Genomic DNA, 17760 nt, shown 5'->3' on the forward strand with positions numbered 1-17760 from the left:
TATATCAGAGTTTATGGTTTAATTTTAGCGAAAGACTTTAAGTTATTATAACATTAATTTACATTGAAAATTACTCGGGAATTAAATACCCAAGCATTCGATTTACAAAATATTGTTTTATATTACAAGGATTTTTATAATCAAAATCGAGCCATCTTGTAATACGAGCTTCTATCTCTTTGATGACTCTAATCCCTTGCTATTGCTATTAAACTTAGTTACCTGTAATGGGGGATTAAAATACGTCAGCTATGTGCTGGTGAAACGTTGACTCTAAAAGTGTTTAAACAACAATCATAATACAAATATAGGTTTCTTGACAAGATTAGCGAAAATATTTCTATTTCCATTATTTGTAACACTGCCCTACACACACATGCAAGTTTCTCCGAGCCACGTAGCTCATACCAGAGAACTAGTTATGATTGTTAACCCGCGGCCACGTATCCTTCGAAGGTTTAGGCTAAGAAGTTATGTTTGGATCCATGCACATGTGTAATCTGCCTGAGTTTATTTTATTCCCTAATTTATATTATAACATTTTAGAGACCACATAATCTCATGTAAACATTTGATTGACTCTTTAAGACAAACAACCATTTTATCATATAGAGTATAAATATGTATTGACTGTTTGTAAAGGTTTAACGTATTTACCTGTACCATCGGTATGTTGTCGGTAAACCTTTTTGAGATGAATATGAATGATGTTAACCTATAAATAAATATGTTTGTATGATTACCTTGATGGTATTTCTTGATTAGACTGCAGACCTAAAGTCTGGTTTTAACCTTGATTAGGTTTGTGAATGTTATCTTTGAAATTATATCTGTATTTGTGTGACGTTTGATATAGCATGCTTTGGCCTAATAGGTTCTAACACGTTGATGAGTTTCTCCAGGTAAGTAAACGGGTCCCGTGGTTGATTAAGATTTGTACGAATTAGTTTCCTTAGGCAAGAAGCTCACTACTAGTGATGACCCCCTTTCGGTTACTACCTGCCCGTCAAAATATAATTTTGTGTAACATTACTTCTTATTGAAATAACATTTATTGAAAATCTTTGTGAATGTTTTAATAATCTTTTCAAGGTTAAAAGGCCATAGCCTCGACTAAGTCTAAGCTATTCATAATATACATGAAATAACTTAAATGTAGATCCTACCTTAACGGACACTCGAGAAGGCTAATAATAAGAAAAGAGTGACAACTTGATTAGCAGGGTCTCGGTAATAGCACGTAAATGATCAACAAGCATCGGGACTTCGATAATTGCACGAACTCCAAGAAAACAGGGTGTCGTCACATCGTAGTGATCGGGCACGCTTCCCTAGGTTAAGTGTGTGTGAAAGAAAGTGATTTTGGGATGAAAATGGTTCAAACCCGTTTCTCCCCTTTTATAGCCAAAAGTTGGCTTCTTCTCATAGCGCGAAGGACAATACCGATGTCCGTTCGCGTCGCGCGAGGCAACAACCTACCACTTCATGACACGTGGCATGTACCATCATGCCACGTGTTGGCACATGGTTGGACACGTATACCCGATTACTTAATGAGGTTTCGCGTAGCGCGAAGTATTACCTCGCGTAGTGCAAAGCAGCTTTATCTTGGTTTCTATGCTGTCTACTCCGCGTAGCGCGAATGGAATAATGATCGATACTTAGCGTAGCGCGAAGGAATGAAAATCAGAACTTTTATTCTAAGTCCCTATTATTTGAATATTGGCAATTTTTGCTAAATCTTAACTTGGATGAAAGGCCCCGAACCCCGGGAACCCCACAGTTGGTAATCATTCAAACACTCGTAAAATTTAATAAACTTAAGAACCGTTTCTTCCATTAAAACAAGCGTATCAGAGTATAAATTTTTGCGGAAAACATGAAAAATGAAATAAGTTCCCGAAACCCGGGAATTTTGCCCAAGAACCAAAATAAGTATAACTTTTATAAGTTTCCTTGAAATAAAATATTCATAAACAATTCTTCCTTCCAGTATGCCCTTCACCATCCAAGTAGCTCCGTGCACGTCCAAGCGATAAGGCATCCTCTTCCAAATCCTGAAACTTACACTAACATGCACACAAAGTCAGCTTGAGCGGAGTTAGTTCAAGTTTTAAGTAAAAGATATCAGTAGTAAAATCATGATAGCCATACCAAAGGTTTTTCTAAAAGTAAAAGGGTATATCCATCTAATCATCACTATCGAACTTAAACATCCTCATATATACGTATACAAACGTATATGTAAACATCCATTCAATAACATCCCTATATATATATATATATATATATATATATATATATATATATATATAACATCCACGTATAACATCAGGGTCGAGCAAACGTACAACCCAAACACGTAACATCAGTGCATGCAATCACGAAGTAGGCATACACAACATCAGTAGTCGAAACGACTACAACATCGCCAAATAGAGGCCAAGAAATAATGTATATACATATATATATATATATATATATATATATATTTAACATCCCAAGGCTTACCATATACTAGCAAGCCTATATAAAATCATTTTAAAAACATTTCATCAAGTAAGAAAACATTTAGGTGCGCATGCTAGCCCAAAAGTAAAATGAGTAAAAGGGGCATCATGAACTCACCTGAGATCGATCGAATACTTGCAACGAGCTAAGAAGTTCCTAAGGGCACAATCACAGGCAAGGGCCTGTAAATTATACATAATGCGTTACTAAACTAGAGTGCAGGAACACTCTCGCCTAATGGGTCGTACAAGCCTAACACTTTGGCCCAGGGCCCAACAACTTGGCCCAAGGCCCAACACTTGACCCAAGGCCCAAAGATAGTCAAATCGGGTCGAATGCGCGTGCAATAAACCTTAAAACCATTTATTAACGAACCAGCCCCGAATGCACAAAATTCCATTTTAACTCTTTTAATTCATCATAATTATGTCACCCGAGTTGATAGGGTTGACGGTTCCTTTTTACAACACTTACTTTAACATTTAAACGAAAAATCGCGCACCGCCGACTCGATTGACGAAGCACTAACCACGACAGCCCCGAGCACCAAAAAAATAATTTTTCCACAGCCCTTAAACCTTCCTAGGGCTGCACAAACTGAATCGGTCGGTCACCCGATCAACTAACGCATCAAACTCAACAATTTGCAATTCTACACCCGATAAACCCTAGTTTTCGAACTAAAATCGATTGACCGACCTAAACACCTCCAATGACCACGAAATTTTAATATGATGTAAATGCCATACCTGGGGATCTTTCTACATCGGAAACTCTAATTTTTATCCACGGGAAGTGGGTCAATTGCACTCTAGCCGAAATCTGCCCAACGTAAAGTTTCGGCAAAATTGAGCATCAAAAAGATTAGGGGTGAGCAAAAAGAGTGTAGGGGATTGTAGTACATACCTTGAACTACCTCTAGGAACTTGGAATCGATCAAAAAGTCGAAGCAATGAAGGGGGGGGGGGGCTGCCTCTTGGCAGATCGCTGTAGGGTTTTAGGTTTAGGGTTTAATTTTTTTTTTGTTATAATATAAGATATTACACTCTAGTCCTTCCAGATTCAAGTGTAAGGCAAAATGGATGGAATGGTTAGGTTCTTTAACGTACCGGGATAACGTAAAGGCTTCCGAGAAACGTCGGTTAAGTATCGAGAGTTATACATACTCTACAAGCTTTAATTCTTGAAACCGGAATTAACGGGTGTTACAAGTCCACCCCCTTACAATGGGATTCGTCCCCGAATCCCGATGCGACAGGAACAACTACGGATAATGCTTCATCATTTCTTCTTTGGACTCCCAAGTGGCCTCAGAACCCCTACGGTGTTTCCACTGCACCTTCACCTGTCTAACCACCTTATTTCTCAAACGCCTCTCCTGACGGTCAAGAATAGCAATCGGTTGTTTAACGTTGTTCAGCTTACTATCGAGTTCAATATCATCGAGAGGCACATTGGCCTCTTCATCTGCTAATCATTTCCTCAGATGAGACACGTGAAAAGTAGGATGAATCCCAGCGAGCTCCTCGGGTAATTCCAGTCTATAAGCTACCTCGCCAACTCGGGCCAAAATACGGAACGGGCCAATAAACCTCGGACTTAGCTTCCCCCTCTTACGAAAACGAATAATGCCCTTCCAGGGAGAAAATTTAAACATAAGCCGATCCCCAACCTCAAATAAAATAGGCCTTCGCCTTTTATCGGCATAAGATTTCTGACAATCCTGCGCGGCCTTTATAAATGCTTTAATCTTGTCGAGTTTCTCAGTCGTAGCCTCGACCACCTCTAAAATACCTAACTGCTTTTGACCAATGGAACCCCAACAGACAGGAGTCCTACACCTCCTACCATACAACATCTCAAACGGTGGCATCCCAATCGTAGCGTGATAACTGTTATTATACGAAAATTCCACCAACGGTAAGTGACGGTCCCAACTACCACCAAAGTCGATAACACAAGCCCGCAACATATCCTCGAGAGTCTGAATGGTCCTCTCGGACTGACCATCCGTCTACGGGTGATAGGCAGTACTGATGAGGAGTTTGGTGCCCATCTCCTCGTGAAACCTTTTCCAAAACCTGGAGGTGAAACTTGTATCCCTATCCGAAACAATAGACACCGGCACCCTGTGCCTAGAGACGATCTCACGAATAAACACATCGGCCAGCTGCTCTGAGTTAAATGTCTCTCGAATCGGCAAGAAATGAGCGCTCTTGGTAAGTCTATCCACAATTACCCAAATGGTGTCATAATTGCCCCTAGGAGTACGAGGCAGTTTAGTCACGAAATCCATGGTAAGATGTTCCCATTTCCACTCAGGTATTTCCAACGGCTGAAGTTTCCCAAATGGCTTCTGATGCTCGGCCTTAACCTGTAGACACGTCAAACACTTACTCACGTACAGAGCCACCTCAAATTTCATTGCAGGCCACCAATAATTTTTCTTCAAGTCTTGGTACATCTTGGTCGCGCCCGGGTGAATAGAATAGCGCGACTTGTGTGCCTCATCCAAAATTTTATCTCTGAATCCTCCATACCTCGGTACCCATAAACGACCATCCTTATATTTCACCCCATCACCTACGTCTTCCAACAACTTTTCCTGACCCCAAATACGCTCTGACATAATCCATTCCACCTGCAACGCTTCATTCTGTACGTTGGCTATTTGTTTCAAAATTTCGGGTTTGAGAATAAGCTGGTAGGATTTCACACGAATAGGTTTTGGTCTCTCCTTCCGGCTTAACGCGCCGGCCACCACGTTAGCCTTACCCGGATGGTACATGATCTCCAGGTCGTAGTCCTTAATCAACTCCAACCATCGACGCTGCTGCATATTCAGTTCCTTTTTCTCGAAGAAATACTTTAAGCTCTTATGATCGGTATAAATAACGCAAGGAACACTGTACAAATAGTTCCTCCACAACTTAAGCGCAAATACAACCGCTGCCAGTTCTAAATCGTGGATAGGATAATTCACCTCGTGAGGCTTCAACTGTCGTGAGGCATAAGCGATGACTCGACCTCGCTGCATCAAAACACACCCAAGCCCCTGATAAGAGGCATCAGAATACACCACCAAATCGTCGGTGCCATCAGGTAAAGCTAAGATCGGGGCATGCGTCAATCTGTTCTTCAACTCGAGAAAAGCCTCCTCATGTTCCATACCCCAAACGAACTTAACACTTTTCTTAGTCAGCTTGGTTAGTGAAGAAGCAATTTTCGAAAAATCGGGAATAAAGCGGTGGTAATACCCCGCCAAATCCAGAAAACTACGGATTTCGGTTGGAGACTTAGGAGACTCCCATTCATTCACGGCTTCCACCTTTGCAGGGTCAACCAAAATACCACTCGGGTTAATAACATGGCCCAAGAATTGAACCTCACGGAACCAGAAGGAACACTTAGAAAATTTCGCATACAGTTTGTTCTTTCGCAGAGCCTCCAACACTTCCCTAAGATGACCGGCGTGATCGGATTCACTTTTAGAGTACACAAGAATGTCATCGATGAACACAATAACCGAGCGATCGAGCATCGGTCTACACACCCGGTTCATAAGATTCATGAACGCAGTCGGTGCGTTGGTCAAACCGAAAGACATCACCAGAAATTCGTAATGTCCATAACGAGTGCGGAAGGCAGTCTTAGGAATATCTTCCTCCCGAATCTTCAGCTGATGATACCCGGACCTAAGGTCGATCTTCGAGAACCAACTAGCTCCTTGGAGCTGATCAAATAAATCGTCGATCCTTGGGAGAGGGTACCGATTTTTTACAGTGAGCTTGTTTAATTCACGATAGTCAATGCACATCCGCATGCTACCATCTTTCTTCTTAACGAACAAGACCGGGGCACCCCAAGGCGAGATGCTCGGTTGAATAAAGCCCTTATCGAGCAAGTCTTCCAACTGAGCCTAAAGTTCCTTCATTTCATTCGGCGCTAGGCGGTAGGGAGCTCGGGCAACGGGTTTGGCGCCCGGTACAAGGTCTATCTGGAACTCGACCTCGCGATCCGGCGGCACATCTGACAAATCATCTGGAAATATATCCGGGAAATCCCAAACAATAGGAACATCACCGACGGTAGCCACCTTGGTATTCACATTCATAGCATACGCTAGATACGCCCCGCACCCCCGCTGCATCAACTTCCCCGCCTTAATCATGGATATAATATGTGGCGTCGCAACATTCCGATCACCGAAGACCGTAATCCGAGTCCCATCCGGGGCCCTTAGACGAACGAGTTTCTGACCACAAATGATCTGAGCATCAACATTCGCGAGCCAATCCATCCCGAGCACCACATCGAAACAACCAAGCGGCATCAGATACAGTCGCACCGGAAATCTATAACCAGACAACTCGATGGAACAACCCTGAATAGCCCTAGACACGGACACGGATTTTCCTACGGCGACCTCAACCTCAAATCCATCGACTACGCGCTCGGGTGATTTATTCAACAAGGAACAGAAAGCAGCAAACACAAAACTCCTACTGGCGCCCGAATCAAATAAAACAGACGCCTGTAATTCATCAAGTAGAAAGGTACCTTGGACAATATTATACTACTACTTAGCTACACGATCAACACATAAGAATTCAAAGGAGTAAGAAATTATAACGGTGGAATGAAAGCTAAATAAGGAAAAAGTACCTGAAACGACATCCGCATCCTCTTTCGCTTCCTTCTTGGAGATGTTGAAAGCCCTCGCCCTGGCCTTCGGCTTCTCATCCATCTTCCCCCTCGAGGAAGTCCCATGCCCGGACCCCCCCCCCCCCCCGCCTTAATGGAAGGACAGTTTGATGCCAAGTGACCCGAACCCTTACAGCGGAAACAGGTCAATGTCGGGCACTCGAAATGGGGGTGTCCCACCTTATCACAACGAAAACAAGTGCCAGACCCCATCCTACACTCCCCCTTATGCGTCTTCCCGCACTTCTTGCAATTACCAGACGCTGCATCCCTTTTAAACTCAGAAGTCTCAGTCTTTACAGTTTTCCCGGACGAGTTAAAATTGTTCCCCCCTGGCCGCTTACCGTACGAATTTGAGTTCTATGCCCTCCTATTCTCTGTAGGCGGTAATTTCTCCCTCTGATCATAAAGCGTACCTGCTAGAGTGACCACCGAGTGAAAAAAGTTCATGTCGGTAGTCAACACACCCCTACGAATATCCACCGGAAGTCACTTCACGTACTTCTTAATCCTCTTGGCTTCGGGAGTAACCAAGTCAGGACATAAGCGAGCCATCTTGTTAAACTTGGTGGTATACTCCCGATGCGACATAGAACCAGCCTCCAAGGTCAAGAATTCCTGTTCTATTTTATCTAATTCATGCGGAGGACAAAACTGATCGAGAACCAATTTCTTCAGCACATCCCACGTCATCCTCCTAACCTCACGATCACCCATAGCTTGCGCCAAGTTATCCCACCAACATAGTGCCTCGGAACGGAACGAGGCAGTAGCATAAGTCACCATGTCATCCCCCTTGCGTTTACTAACCCTCAGAACAGACTCCATCTCCCTCACCCACTGATGTGCTGCCAATGCATCTTTAGTGCCGTCGAAATAAGGGGGTCGCACTTCTTAAAGTCACCATACGAGCAACCCCGGGTCGATACACTAACGGTCCGCACCTCATCATCATCCCCACTCGGCACATACACTTCCTCTTCCTCTTCGACCTGTACCTCCTTACTCTTCCCTCCCCTATCCGAACCCTTACCAGCTAGTGATTCTTCCATGACCCTGACGGACTCAGCAACGATCTCTGGAATGGCGCTATGGAGCACCTGGTAAACCTCATCCGCGATAGCCGCGCGTAAAGTAGGACCTAAGGCGGGGTTACCCCCTCCTCATGAATCGGAGTTTCCTGCTGGGGAGTAGGAGTCTCATTCTCGGCTTAGGCACGTGGCCTACAACCACAACCACGACCACGACTGCTAGAACCACCTCTCATGGCTATTCGAGTATTAACCATGACTTATCCCTACAAAGACAAAGTTTTAATATGATTAAGTACAAGTGGCATTTAGAACATGTAAGGTAAGGGTAAACTGCTAATGACGTTGATCAAGTGTGATTAGTCGTTTACTTTACCCGCCCGTCCTAATCACCCCCGGCCCCTAACCATATTAGCACTCTATCTAACACTTAACAGCTAATCACATAAGGGAAATCTTAAATGTAAAGGAATGACTAAATAATTTAAAGTTACCTCTTGGCGTGCAGCTACTCGCGGCGGGCATACTGGTCTCTTTTCTTACAGTTCGAGTCCAAGCATTTGGGGATGCTCGGATCCCTCGAACCAAGGCTCTGATACGAACTTGAAAGGCCCCGAACCCCGGGAACCCCACAGTTGGTAATCATTCAAACACTGGTAAAATTTAATAAACTTAAGAACCGTTTCTTCCATTAAAACAAACGTATCAGAGTATAAATTTTTGCGAAAAACATGAAAAATGAAATAAGTTTCCGAAACCCGGGAATTTTGCCCAAGAACCAAAATAAGTATAACTTTTATAAGTTTCCTTGAAATAAAATATTCATAAACAATTCTTCATTCCAGTATGCCTTTCACCATCCAAGTAGCTCCGTGCACGTCCAAGCGATAAGGCATCCTCTTCCAAATCCTGAAACTTACACTAACATGCACACAAAGTCAGCTTGAGCTGAGTTAGGTCAAGTTTTAGGTAAAAGATATCAGTAGTAAAATCATGATAGCCATACCAAAGGTTTTTCTAAAAGTAAAAGGGTATATCCATCTAATTATCACTATCGAACTTAAACATCCTCATACATACGTATACAAACGTATATGTAAACATCCATTCAATAACATCCCTATATATATATATATAACATCCACGTATAACATCAGGGTCGAGCAAACGTACAACCCAAACACGTAACATCAGTGCATGCAAACACGAAGTAGGCATACACAACATTAGTAGTCGAAACGACTACAACATCGCCAAATAGAGGCCAAGAAATAATGTATATACATATATATATATATATATATATATATATATATATATATATTTAACATCTCAAGGCTTACCATATACTAGCAAGCCTATATAAAATCATTTTAAAAACATTTCATCAAGTAAGAAAACATTTAGGTGCGCATGCTAGCCCAAAAGTAAAATGAGTAAAAGGGGCATCATGAACTCACCTGAGATCGATCGAATACTTGCAACGAGCTAAGAAGTTCCTAAGGGCACAATCACAGGCAAGGGCCTGTAAATTATACATAATGCGTTACTAAACTAGAGTGCAGGAACACTCTAGCCTAATGGGTCGTACAAGCCTAACACTTTGGCCCAGGGCCCAACAACTTGGCCCAAGGCCCAACACTTGGCCCAAGGCCAAAAGATAGTCAAATCGGGTCGAATGCGCGTGCAATAAACCTTAAAACCATTTATTAATGAACCAGCCCCGAATGGACCAAATTCCATTTTAACTCTTTTAATTCATCATAATTATGTCACCCGAGTTGATAGGGTTGACGGTTCCTTTTTACAACACTTACTTTAACATTTAAACGAAAAATCGCGCACCGCCGACTCAATTGACGAAGCACTAACCACGACAGCCCCGAGCACCAAAAAAATAATTTTTCCACAGCCCTTAAACCTTCCTAGGGCTGCACAAACTGAATCGGTCGGTCACCCGATCAACTAACGCATCAAACTCAACAATTTGCAATTCTACACCCGATAAACCCTAGTTTTCGAACTAAAATCGATTAACCGACCTAAACACCTCCAATGACCACGAAATTTTAATATGATGTAAATGCCATACCTGGGGATCTTTCTACACCGGAAATTCTAATTTTTATCCACGGGAAGTGGGTCAATACAACTCTAGCCGAAATCTGCCCAACGAAAAGTTTTGGCAAAATTGAGCATCAAAACGATTAGGGGTGAGCAAAAAGAGTGTAGGGGATTTTAGTACATACCTTGAACTACCTCTAGGAACTTGGAATCGATCAAAAATTCGAAGCAATGAAGGGGGGGGGGCTGTCTCTTGGCCGATCGCTGCAGGGTTTTAGGTTTAGGGTTTTATTTATTTATTTTTTGTTATAACATAAGATATTACACTATAGTCCTTCCAGATTCAAGTGTAAGGCAAAATGGAAGGAATGGTTAGGTTCTTTAACGTACCGGGATAACGTAAAGGCTTCCGAGAAATGTCGGTTAAGTCCCGAGAGTTATACATACTCTACAAGCTTTAATTCTTGAAACCAGAATTAACGGGTGTTACATTGGAAAATTTTTGAGGTGTTACAAATTCAGCATGGAAGACTTAGAAATCCCCAATCTTGATGTCATGATGGCGGTGCAAGCTTTCAAGATGGGCCTCAAGAAAGATAGCACTTTTGTAAGACCCCAAATCTCGGGAATCCTACAGTTGCTATTCATACAAAATACTTACAAAATATTTAAACTCAAAAATAGCTCATTCCATTAAAATAAACAATTCAGAGTATACATCAGCGGAAATTCATAGTTATTAAAACAAGTTCCCAAACCCGGGAATTATGCCAAAAACCAAGTTTCAATGTATTTAGTAAATATTTAAAAGAACAGTGTTTATAAATAAAAACTTCCAACTAGATATGCCCTTCACCGTCCAAGCGGTAATGCATCCTCCACCTAACCTGAAACTCACACAAACATGCACACAAAATCAGCTTGAGCTGAGTGAGTTCAAATTTTAAATAATTGTCATCTATAATAATAAGCATCATTCCAAGAATTTTAAAATAAAACGGGTTACAAATAGTTAGGCCATCATCAACAATAAGTAGTCATACTTATATGTATACATCTGATGTGCTGAAAGCGGTCTATAAAAACCTAACCTAACTTAGACACTCTAGTTTTAAATTTATAAATCTAGATTCTCCTAATGCTAGACCACTAGATAGGAAAGTTTACCTATTGACTGTAGTAAAGCCTAATGAAGTCCGTGGGACACTAGCGACACCTAAACTAGACTCTGACTAATAACTTAAATATATCGATTTAGTTGATTTTTGTTTTTTAATTATTAACTATAAACTAAAAATACTTAAACTAAAACTGACACGAAAACTAGACACGAACAAATTGGGTTGAAACTTATATAGGGGAAACAACTACCTAGGTAAGGAATTCTGCTAGTAAACTCGTAAACTCTCGGAACTGGATTTTTGACTGGTAACCGGTATCTAAAGTATGACACTTAAGGAATAACTAAAGTCTGCTAGATCACCTCCCGGTCTCACCAACAATACCTAAGAACCCAAAATATCATGTAAAGCTCAACGGTTTAATGGTTCGGATCACCTCCCGGCCTCACCTTACCTAACTATGCTAAGGTACCCAAAGATTAAATCACCTCCCGGTCTCTCTAATCACAATATAACCTAAAGCATAAAGGGGTAATCTTATTAAATTCGGTTATAATTCTGATCTGTAAGAATCTAAAGAAGTCTAGGGTAACTCACTCCCGTGCAATCACTACCCAAACCCACAAAAGATCAATCATTACTAACGACATCGAAATGACTCGTTTATCCTACGAGACGTTCTAACAAGGTTCGAGTTACCTAATGCCTCGGCCTCATAAAACTCAATCATAACAGCCCCCGGGGCCTTACATTCACCAACACAACCCTTAGATACTTCCGAAGAATTCCCAAATTACCCCCGGAGCACTAGGTGACACTAGCACGCGCGTTTAAGAGTTGTTTTGGAGATTAACCTCCAACTCAGCCCCGTGTGGACCCATTATGATAATTTCACAGCCAACGAGTCCACACGATTCTCCACGAGTTGAATGGGTTGGTAATTCGCAAGTACAACGCACTAACTATTCAATAAACGCGAATACACGTTGTACCGACCCATTTGATTAACCGACAACCAATTCAGCCCCATTACTTATAAAAACAACTTTCCAACAGCCCGTACATCAAACTGAGGTCACCCGAACTGAATTGTTCGTTAATTACCTCAACCCTCGCGCTAAACGCAACAATCTACCATTTTAGCCAACCGAAAACTATTTTTCAAACTACAACTAGTTGACCAATCAAACGAACACCAATGTGCATAATTTTAAAGTATGTAATACTAGACATACCTAGGAAGATGTTGGTGAATTGGACAGCCACCCGGTTAGCTTAGAACAAGCTGTTTATCGATCAATACACGAGATAGAATAACCAATTAAGGTGTAAAAGACTTGGGGAAACATGGGACTAACCTTCAATTGGAGTTTTACACCCTAATCTTGGCTGCACAAAATAAAATCGAAGGGTTTGCGGCTGGAGCAAGCTCCCGATCGGACACAAGAGGGAGAGGTTAGGGTTTTTTTGTTTATGATATAAAAATCTTACACTCTAGCCCCTCCAAATGGAAATAACTCAATAAGTAGCAACTTGGTGAAAAAGTTAATTAGTTTAACTTACAGGAATGACGCGAAGGCCCCCCGAGGAATGTCGGACAACTCCCGAGAAATATACATACTTTACAAGCTTTAAACCATGGAACTGAAAATTAACGGGTGTTACATCTTTCTATGAGGATCTCGTCATGAATCCCAGCAGGAATCTGGACGAGGCAAGGAACAGGGCTTTAAGGTTCATTAGGCTGGAAGAAAATAGGTTGATTTAACTAAGGCTGGATGGCTCTAACAGCTACAATCACCTAAACACGAAGTCGGATTCCCCATCATCTAAACCATATTGATCCAAACCATATTCCAGAAATGATAGGATCAATGTGGTAGATGATGATGAGGATGATGAATCTTATCCTAACTTAAATGATTATTGATTTTCAGTTGATATTCATGGATTAATATGTGTTATGCATGATCTAGGTAAAAAAGCTAGATGACCATGAAAGAACAAGAAAAACGCAGCCTGGAAGGACAAATCCAAATGGTGTGCCTTTCATTAAAATTTTGGTCATCTCATAGAAGATTGTATCGCTCTTAAAAGAGGGATTAGCTTTCTACTTGTTTTGGTCAAAAAATTGACAAAGGTAATTTTGTAACCAAATTAGTAAATGGCACTTGGTGCTTGCTCAAAATGATCGTAAAAGTGATAGAACACAGTGATTTGTTGCGAGGAAAAAACTCGTTATCCTGAAGATAACAAGAAAAAAACCTCGGGTGGTGAAAACTATTACCACTAGTTTATTAATAACAAAAAGTGGTTACAAGTGGTGGAGCTCAAACTGGATCGTGTTACAGAATGCGAGTACTAGTAAGTCTCGTGTGATAAAATGTGTGAAATATGATCCGAGTAGTGCTCTATTTATATACAAAATCACAGCTAAATACCATGCCTATAAGTTAGGAAATAATAGACTAAATCGATTAGCCGTTCCTACTTTTCCGGGAATAATTGATTCCTTCCATTTAACCACGTTTCCTTTTCTACCACGTCCTATTAATAGCAAGCCCGAGTCTTCAGGGAATCATCATAAATCTCTTGACCTGGTAAACAAGGAAAGGCTGCGAACAAATTGTTAGTTATATAATAGATCTAGGATAACTGTTATCTTGGAGGATACCGTGTCTTGAAGTTATCCTGAACATACTGCTTGCCTAGGATACTGAAAATCCGAGCCCTACCACTACTCAGCAAAGGTCACTTGAAGGAACTATTGGGGAAAAGGAACAAAAGTAAGGATTATGAGAAGGATCCTAAAAGGGCGGAATCCCTGCCTCCAGGTGCTTGAATCATGAATGTTATTTCAGGAGGCTCGGATATTTGCGGAACATCCTACTCGGAATCTAAAGGGAATGCCAAAGCAACTAAAGTAGAAAAGCCGGAGAGGCCGAAAAAGACAATGACCTTACCCAAGGAAGCCGATGTCCTATTCAATGATGAAGATTGGGATAACATTCAGGATCCTCATCACGAAGGTTTGATCATAACCCTTTATGTCGGTAACTATTTTGTACGCAGGATTTTGGTGGACAATGGAAGTTCGGTGAATATCATACTCTTGGATACCTTGAAGAGGATGAAAATTCTAGAATCCAAGATTGTATCGCAATATTCAGTCTTGGTGGGATTCAGTGGAGAAGCCAATAGTACAGTAGGAGAGATCAAGCTTCTAGTTTATATTGAGGGAGTAAACTCTACACATAAGGTTTACGTTATTGATGAGTTGACCTCTTTCAATGTCATTTTAGGCAGACCCTGGATCCACGATATGAAAGCGGTCCCCTAGATCTATCATCAGTGCATCAAGATGCCAACGCCTTGGGGGATCTTTAAGATTCAAGGTGATCAAAAGGAAGCTATAGACTGTTATGCCTCATCAATGAAACCAGTAGCGAAACCAACTCAAGCATAGCAATCAAAAAACAAAAATCTGATGTCTTGGAAGCATCTGAACATGAGGTCAAAGGAGTACAATTAGATTATTAGGATTATGACATCAAGGTGTTGATAGGAACTAGAATTACCAAAGAAATTGAAGATCAGCTGATCAAGTTCCTCCAAAGCAGAAGCTCCACCTTTGCATGGAAACATGAGGATATGATAGGTATTTCTAAAAATATTATTACTCACAATTGGTTTTGGATAAAAGTTTCAGGCCAATCCAACCAAAAAGAAGGAAGTTCGCAACTAAAAGAAATGTTATCATCTAAGAAGAAGTTGAAAGATTGTTGAAAGCAGGGATGATTAGGGAGGTAAAATTCCAAATATGGTTAGACAACGTGGTGGTGGTCCAAAAGAAGAATGGCATGTGGAAAGTTTGCTTCGTTTACACAGACCTCAACAAAGCTTTCCCCAAAAATCCATTTCCATTGCCGCACATAGACTCAATGGTGGATGCAACCTCAGGGCTTGAAATGTTAACCTTTATGGATGCCTCTTCGAGATTCCAGCAGATCCAAATGGAACCCTCAGACCAAGAAGACACGACATTAATGACCCAACAGATATATATTGTTACACTGTGATGCCTTTTGGTTTGAAAAATGTAGGTAGCATAATACCCCAGGCAATCAGATGTGATTTCCAAGTTACTAACAATGAAGCTTTAATTGCTGTCCTTCAGTTGTTTAAGGATTTGGAAATTAAAAAATATTCATATATTTTTCTTACTAATCATTTCCATGGCTCTTATGCTATTAGAAGTGAAATACTAACCGAATATCTTCAGATAGTTAAAATCTGGTAGAGAAATTCGATTCTTTTATCATTAAACAGGTGCCCAGGAAGGAAAATGCTGAAGCGGATGCTTTGGGCAATCTTGGATATACATATCTTGAATCCAGCCACAGATATGCCTCCACTTAATGAAAATGAAATAATAAGAGAAGCTGCTGAACAAGATCCCCAAGCCAATGAGGTAACAGATTCTGAAGATGTTGCTGATCAGGATTCTCAAGCTAGTCAGGAATCCTGGGTTCAAACTATCAAGAAATAGTTACAACACAACGAGATCCCTAAGGATGAGAATCCTAAAGCCTTTTGTATGAAGGTATCTCGATTTATTATATTGAACGATATTTTCTATAAAAAATCTCTTGTAGGTCCAGGTCCATACTTGAGATGCCCGGAGGATCCTGAAATATAAGAAGTTTTAAACGATATCCATGAAGGCGTTGTGGTAATCACACAGGGGGTTGATCATTTTTCTCCAAAATCCTTAGACGGGATACTATTGGCCAACCATGAGGAATGATGCAATGGTCTATGCTCGAAAGTGTGATACCTGCCAAAGACACGACAACATTCTTCATCAACCACTCGAGCCCATCCATCCGATCATATCTCCATGGCCTTTCATGGAGTGAGGGATGGATATCGGTGGTAACCTACCGAAGGCTCCAGGAGGAAAGGTTTTCTTGTTAGCAATGACAGACTAGTTTTCAAAATGGATTGAAGCAGAAGCATTTGCCCAAGTTAGAGACCAAGAGGTGATATCTTTCATCAAACGGACTATCTTGACGTGCTTCGAAATCCCAGCCGAGATAATCTGTGATAATGGGTCTCAATTCAATGGCAAAAGCACCACTGACTTTTATGCTGCATGGGTATCAAAATGATCACTTCAACGCCAATACACCATTAAGCCAATGAACAAGAAAAATCTTCAAACAAGATCATCGTCAACAAATTGAAGAAGAAGCTGGGGACAAAGAATGGAAAATGGGCCGAAGAATTGCCATTTGTGTTATGGGCAGATCGAACCACATCAAAGAATGAAGCGTGGCAAACTCCTTTCACGTTAGTGTTGGGGAACGAAGAAATGATTCAAATTGAAATGGTGATCCCTACTGCAAGATCCCGCCTCTAGAATCTTGAAACCAACAGTCAGGATCTTGCCAATGATCTTGATGTGACAGGTGAACTTAGGGATTTTGCAAAAATTTGTATAGCGGCATATCTGCAAAAGATCATCAAGTCCAACAACAAGAATGTCAGGGTCAGAAGATTTCAAGTAGAAGATCTAGTACTAAGGAAGGCATTTCAGAACACAACGGATCCCAAGGATGGAAAATTAGCGCCCAAATGGGAAGGACCATACCGGATCGATGCTGAAGCAGGGAAAGGCCCATATCGGTTATTTTCTATGAATGACAGAATCCTACCTAGATCCTAGAATGTTGTTCATCCTAAGCTCTACTTCGTATAAGTTAGAATTTTATTTCTAATTTGGTATGGTATGTATTCTAACATTACTATTTCAATTACTTATTTCTTTTTATAAATTCTTGAAACCCATTACTGACTTATGCATCAGAGGAGTGCTAGCCAAGCTAACACCCACCCTCACAAAGGTTCAAGTGTTTTGTAGAATCGGGATCCCGACTAAGAAGTAAATGCATTCCTATGGGTTTGGCCGCCTCTCTAAGTTTAAGGTATAAATCCATTCAAAGGTTTAAAGGTTTTCACCTTTCTACGAATTGGGTTTGAACACCTTGCCAGGAGCGCACGCTGTCTACATGTAATTCAAGATGGTGGGACCAGTTCATCTTAATGGTGGCTGATAATTTTGTTGTTATTGGTCACATGATGGATCCTCAAGTATATTATCAATGGAATAACATGATCATGTTATACAACCGTGGCTTGTCCCAAGTATTTACACAAGGTTTTGGCATTTTCATATCACTCACGATTGGCTTATCCCAAGTATTTACACAAGGTTTTGGCATTTTCATGTCACTCGTGATTGGCTTATTCCAAGTATTTAACACTTA

At 41.0% G+C, this 17760-nt stretch overlaps 1 protein-coding gene across 1 annotated transcript; it reads left to right on the forward strand.

Annotated features, from left to right (window-relative positions):
• The first annotated feature begins 14276 nt into the window (after nt 1–14276).
• Nucleotides 14277–14771, forward strand: LOC143538838 (uncharacterized). The gene has a single exon (XM_077032298.1). It carries the CDS (start codon nt 14277–14279, stop codon nt 14769–14771), a length of 495 nt encoding a protein of 164 aa, XP_076888413.1.
• The last annotated feature ends 2989 nt before the right edge of the window (nt 14772–17760 follow it).

This window comes from Bidens hawaiensis, unplaced genomic scaffold (assembly GCF_021521415.1).
Source record: "Bidens hawaiensis isolate Kalapana, Puna unplaced genomic scaffold, B.hawaiensis_p1.1 tig00011733_1, whole genome shotgun sequence".
Taxonomy (NCBI): Eukaryota; Viridiplantae; Streptophyta; class Magnoliopsida; order Asterales; family Asteraceae; genus Bidens; species Bidens hawaiensis.

What these genes read in the sequence shown, in the direction of transcription:
- LOC143538838 (XM_077032298.1), top strand. Translation starts at nt 14,277, where the DNA reads ATGAATGTTATTTCAGGAGGCTCGGATATTTGCGGAACATCCTACTCG.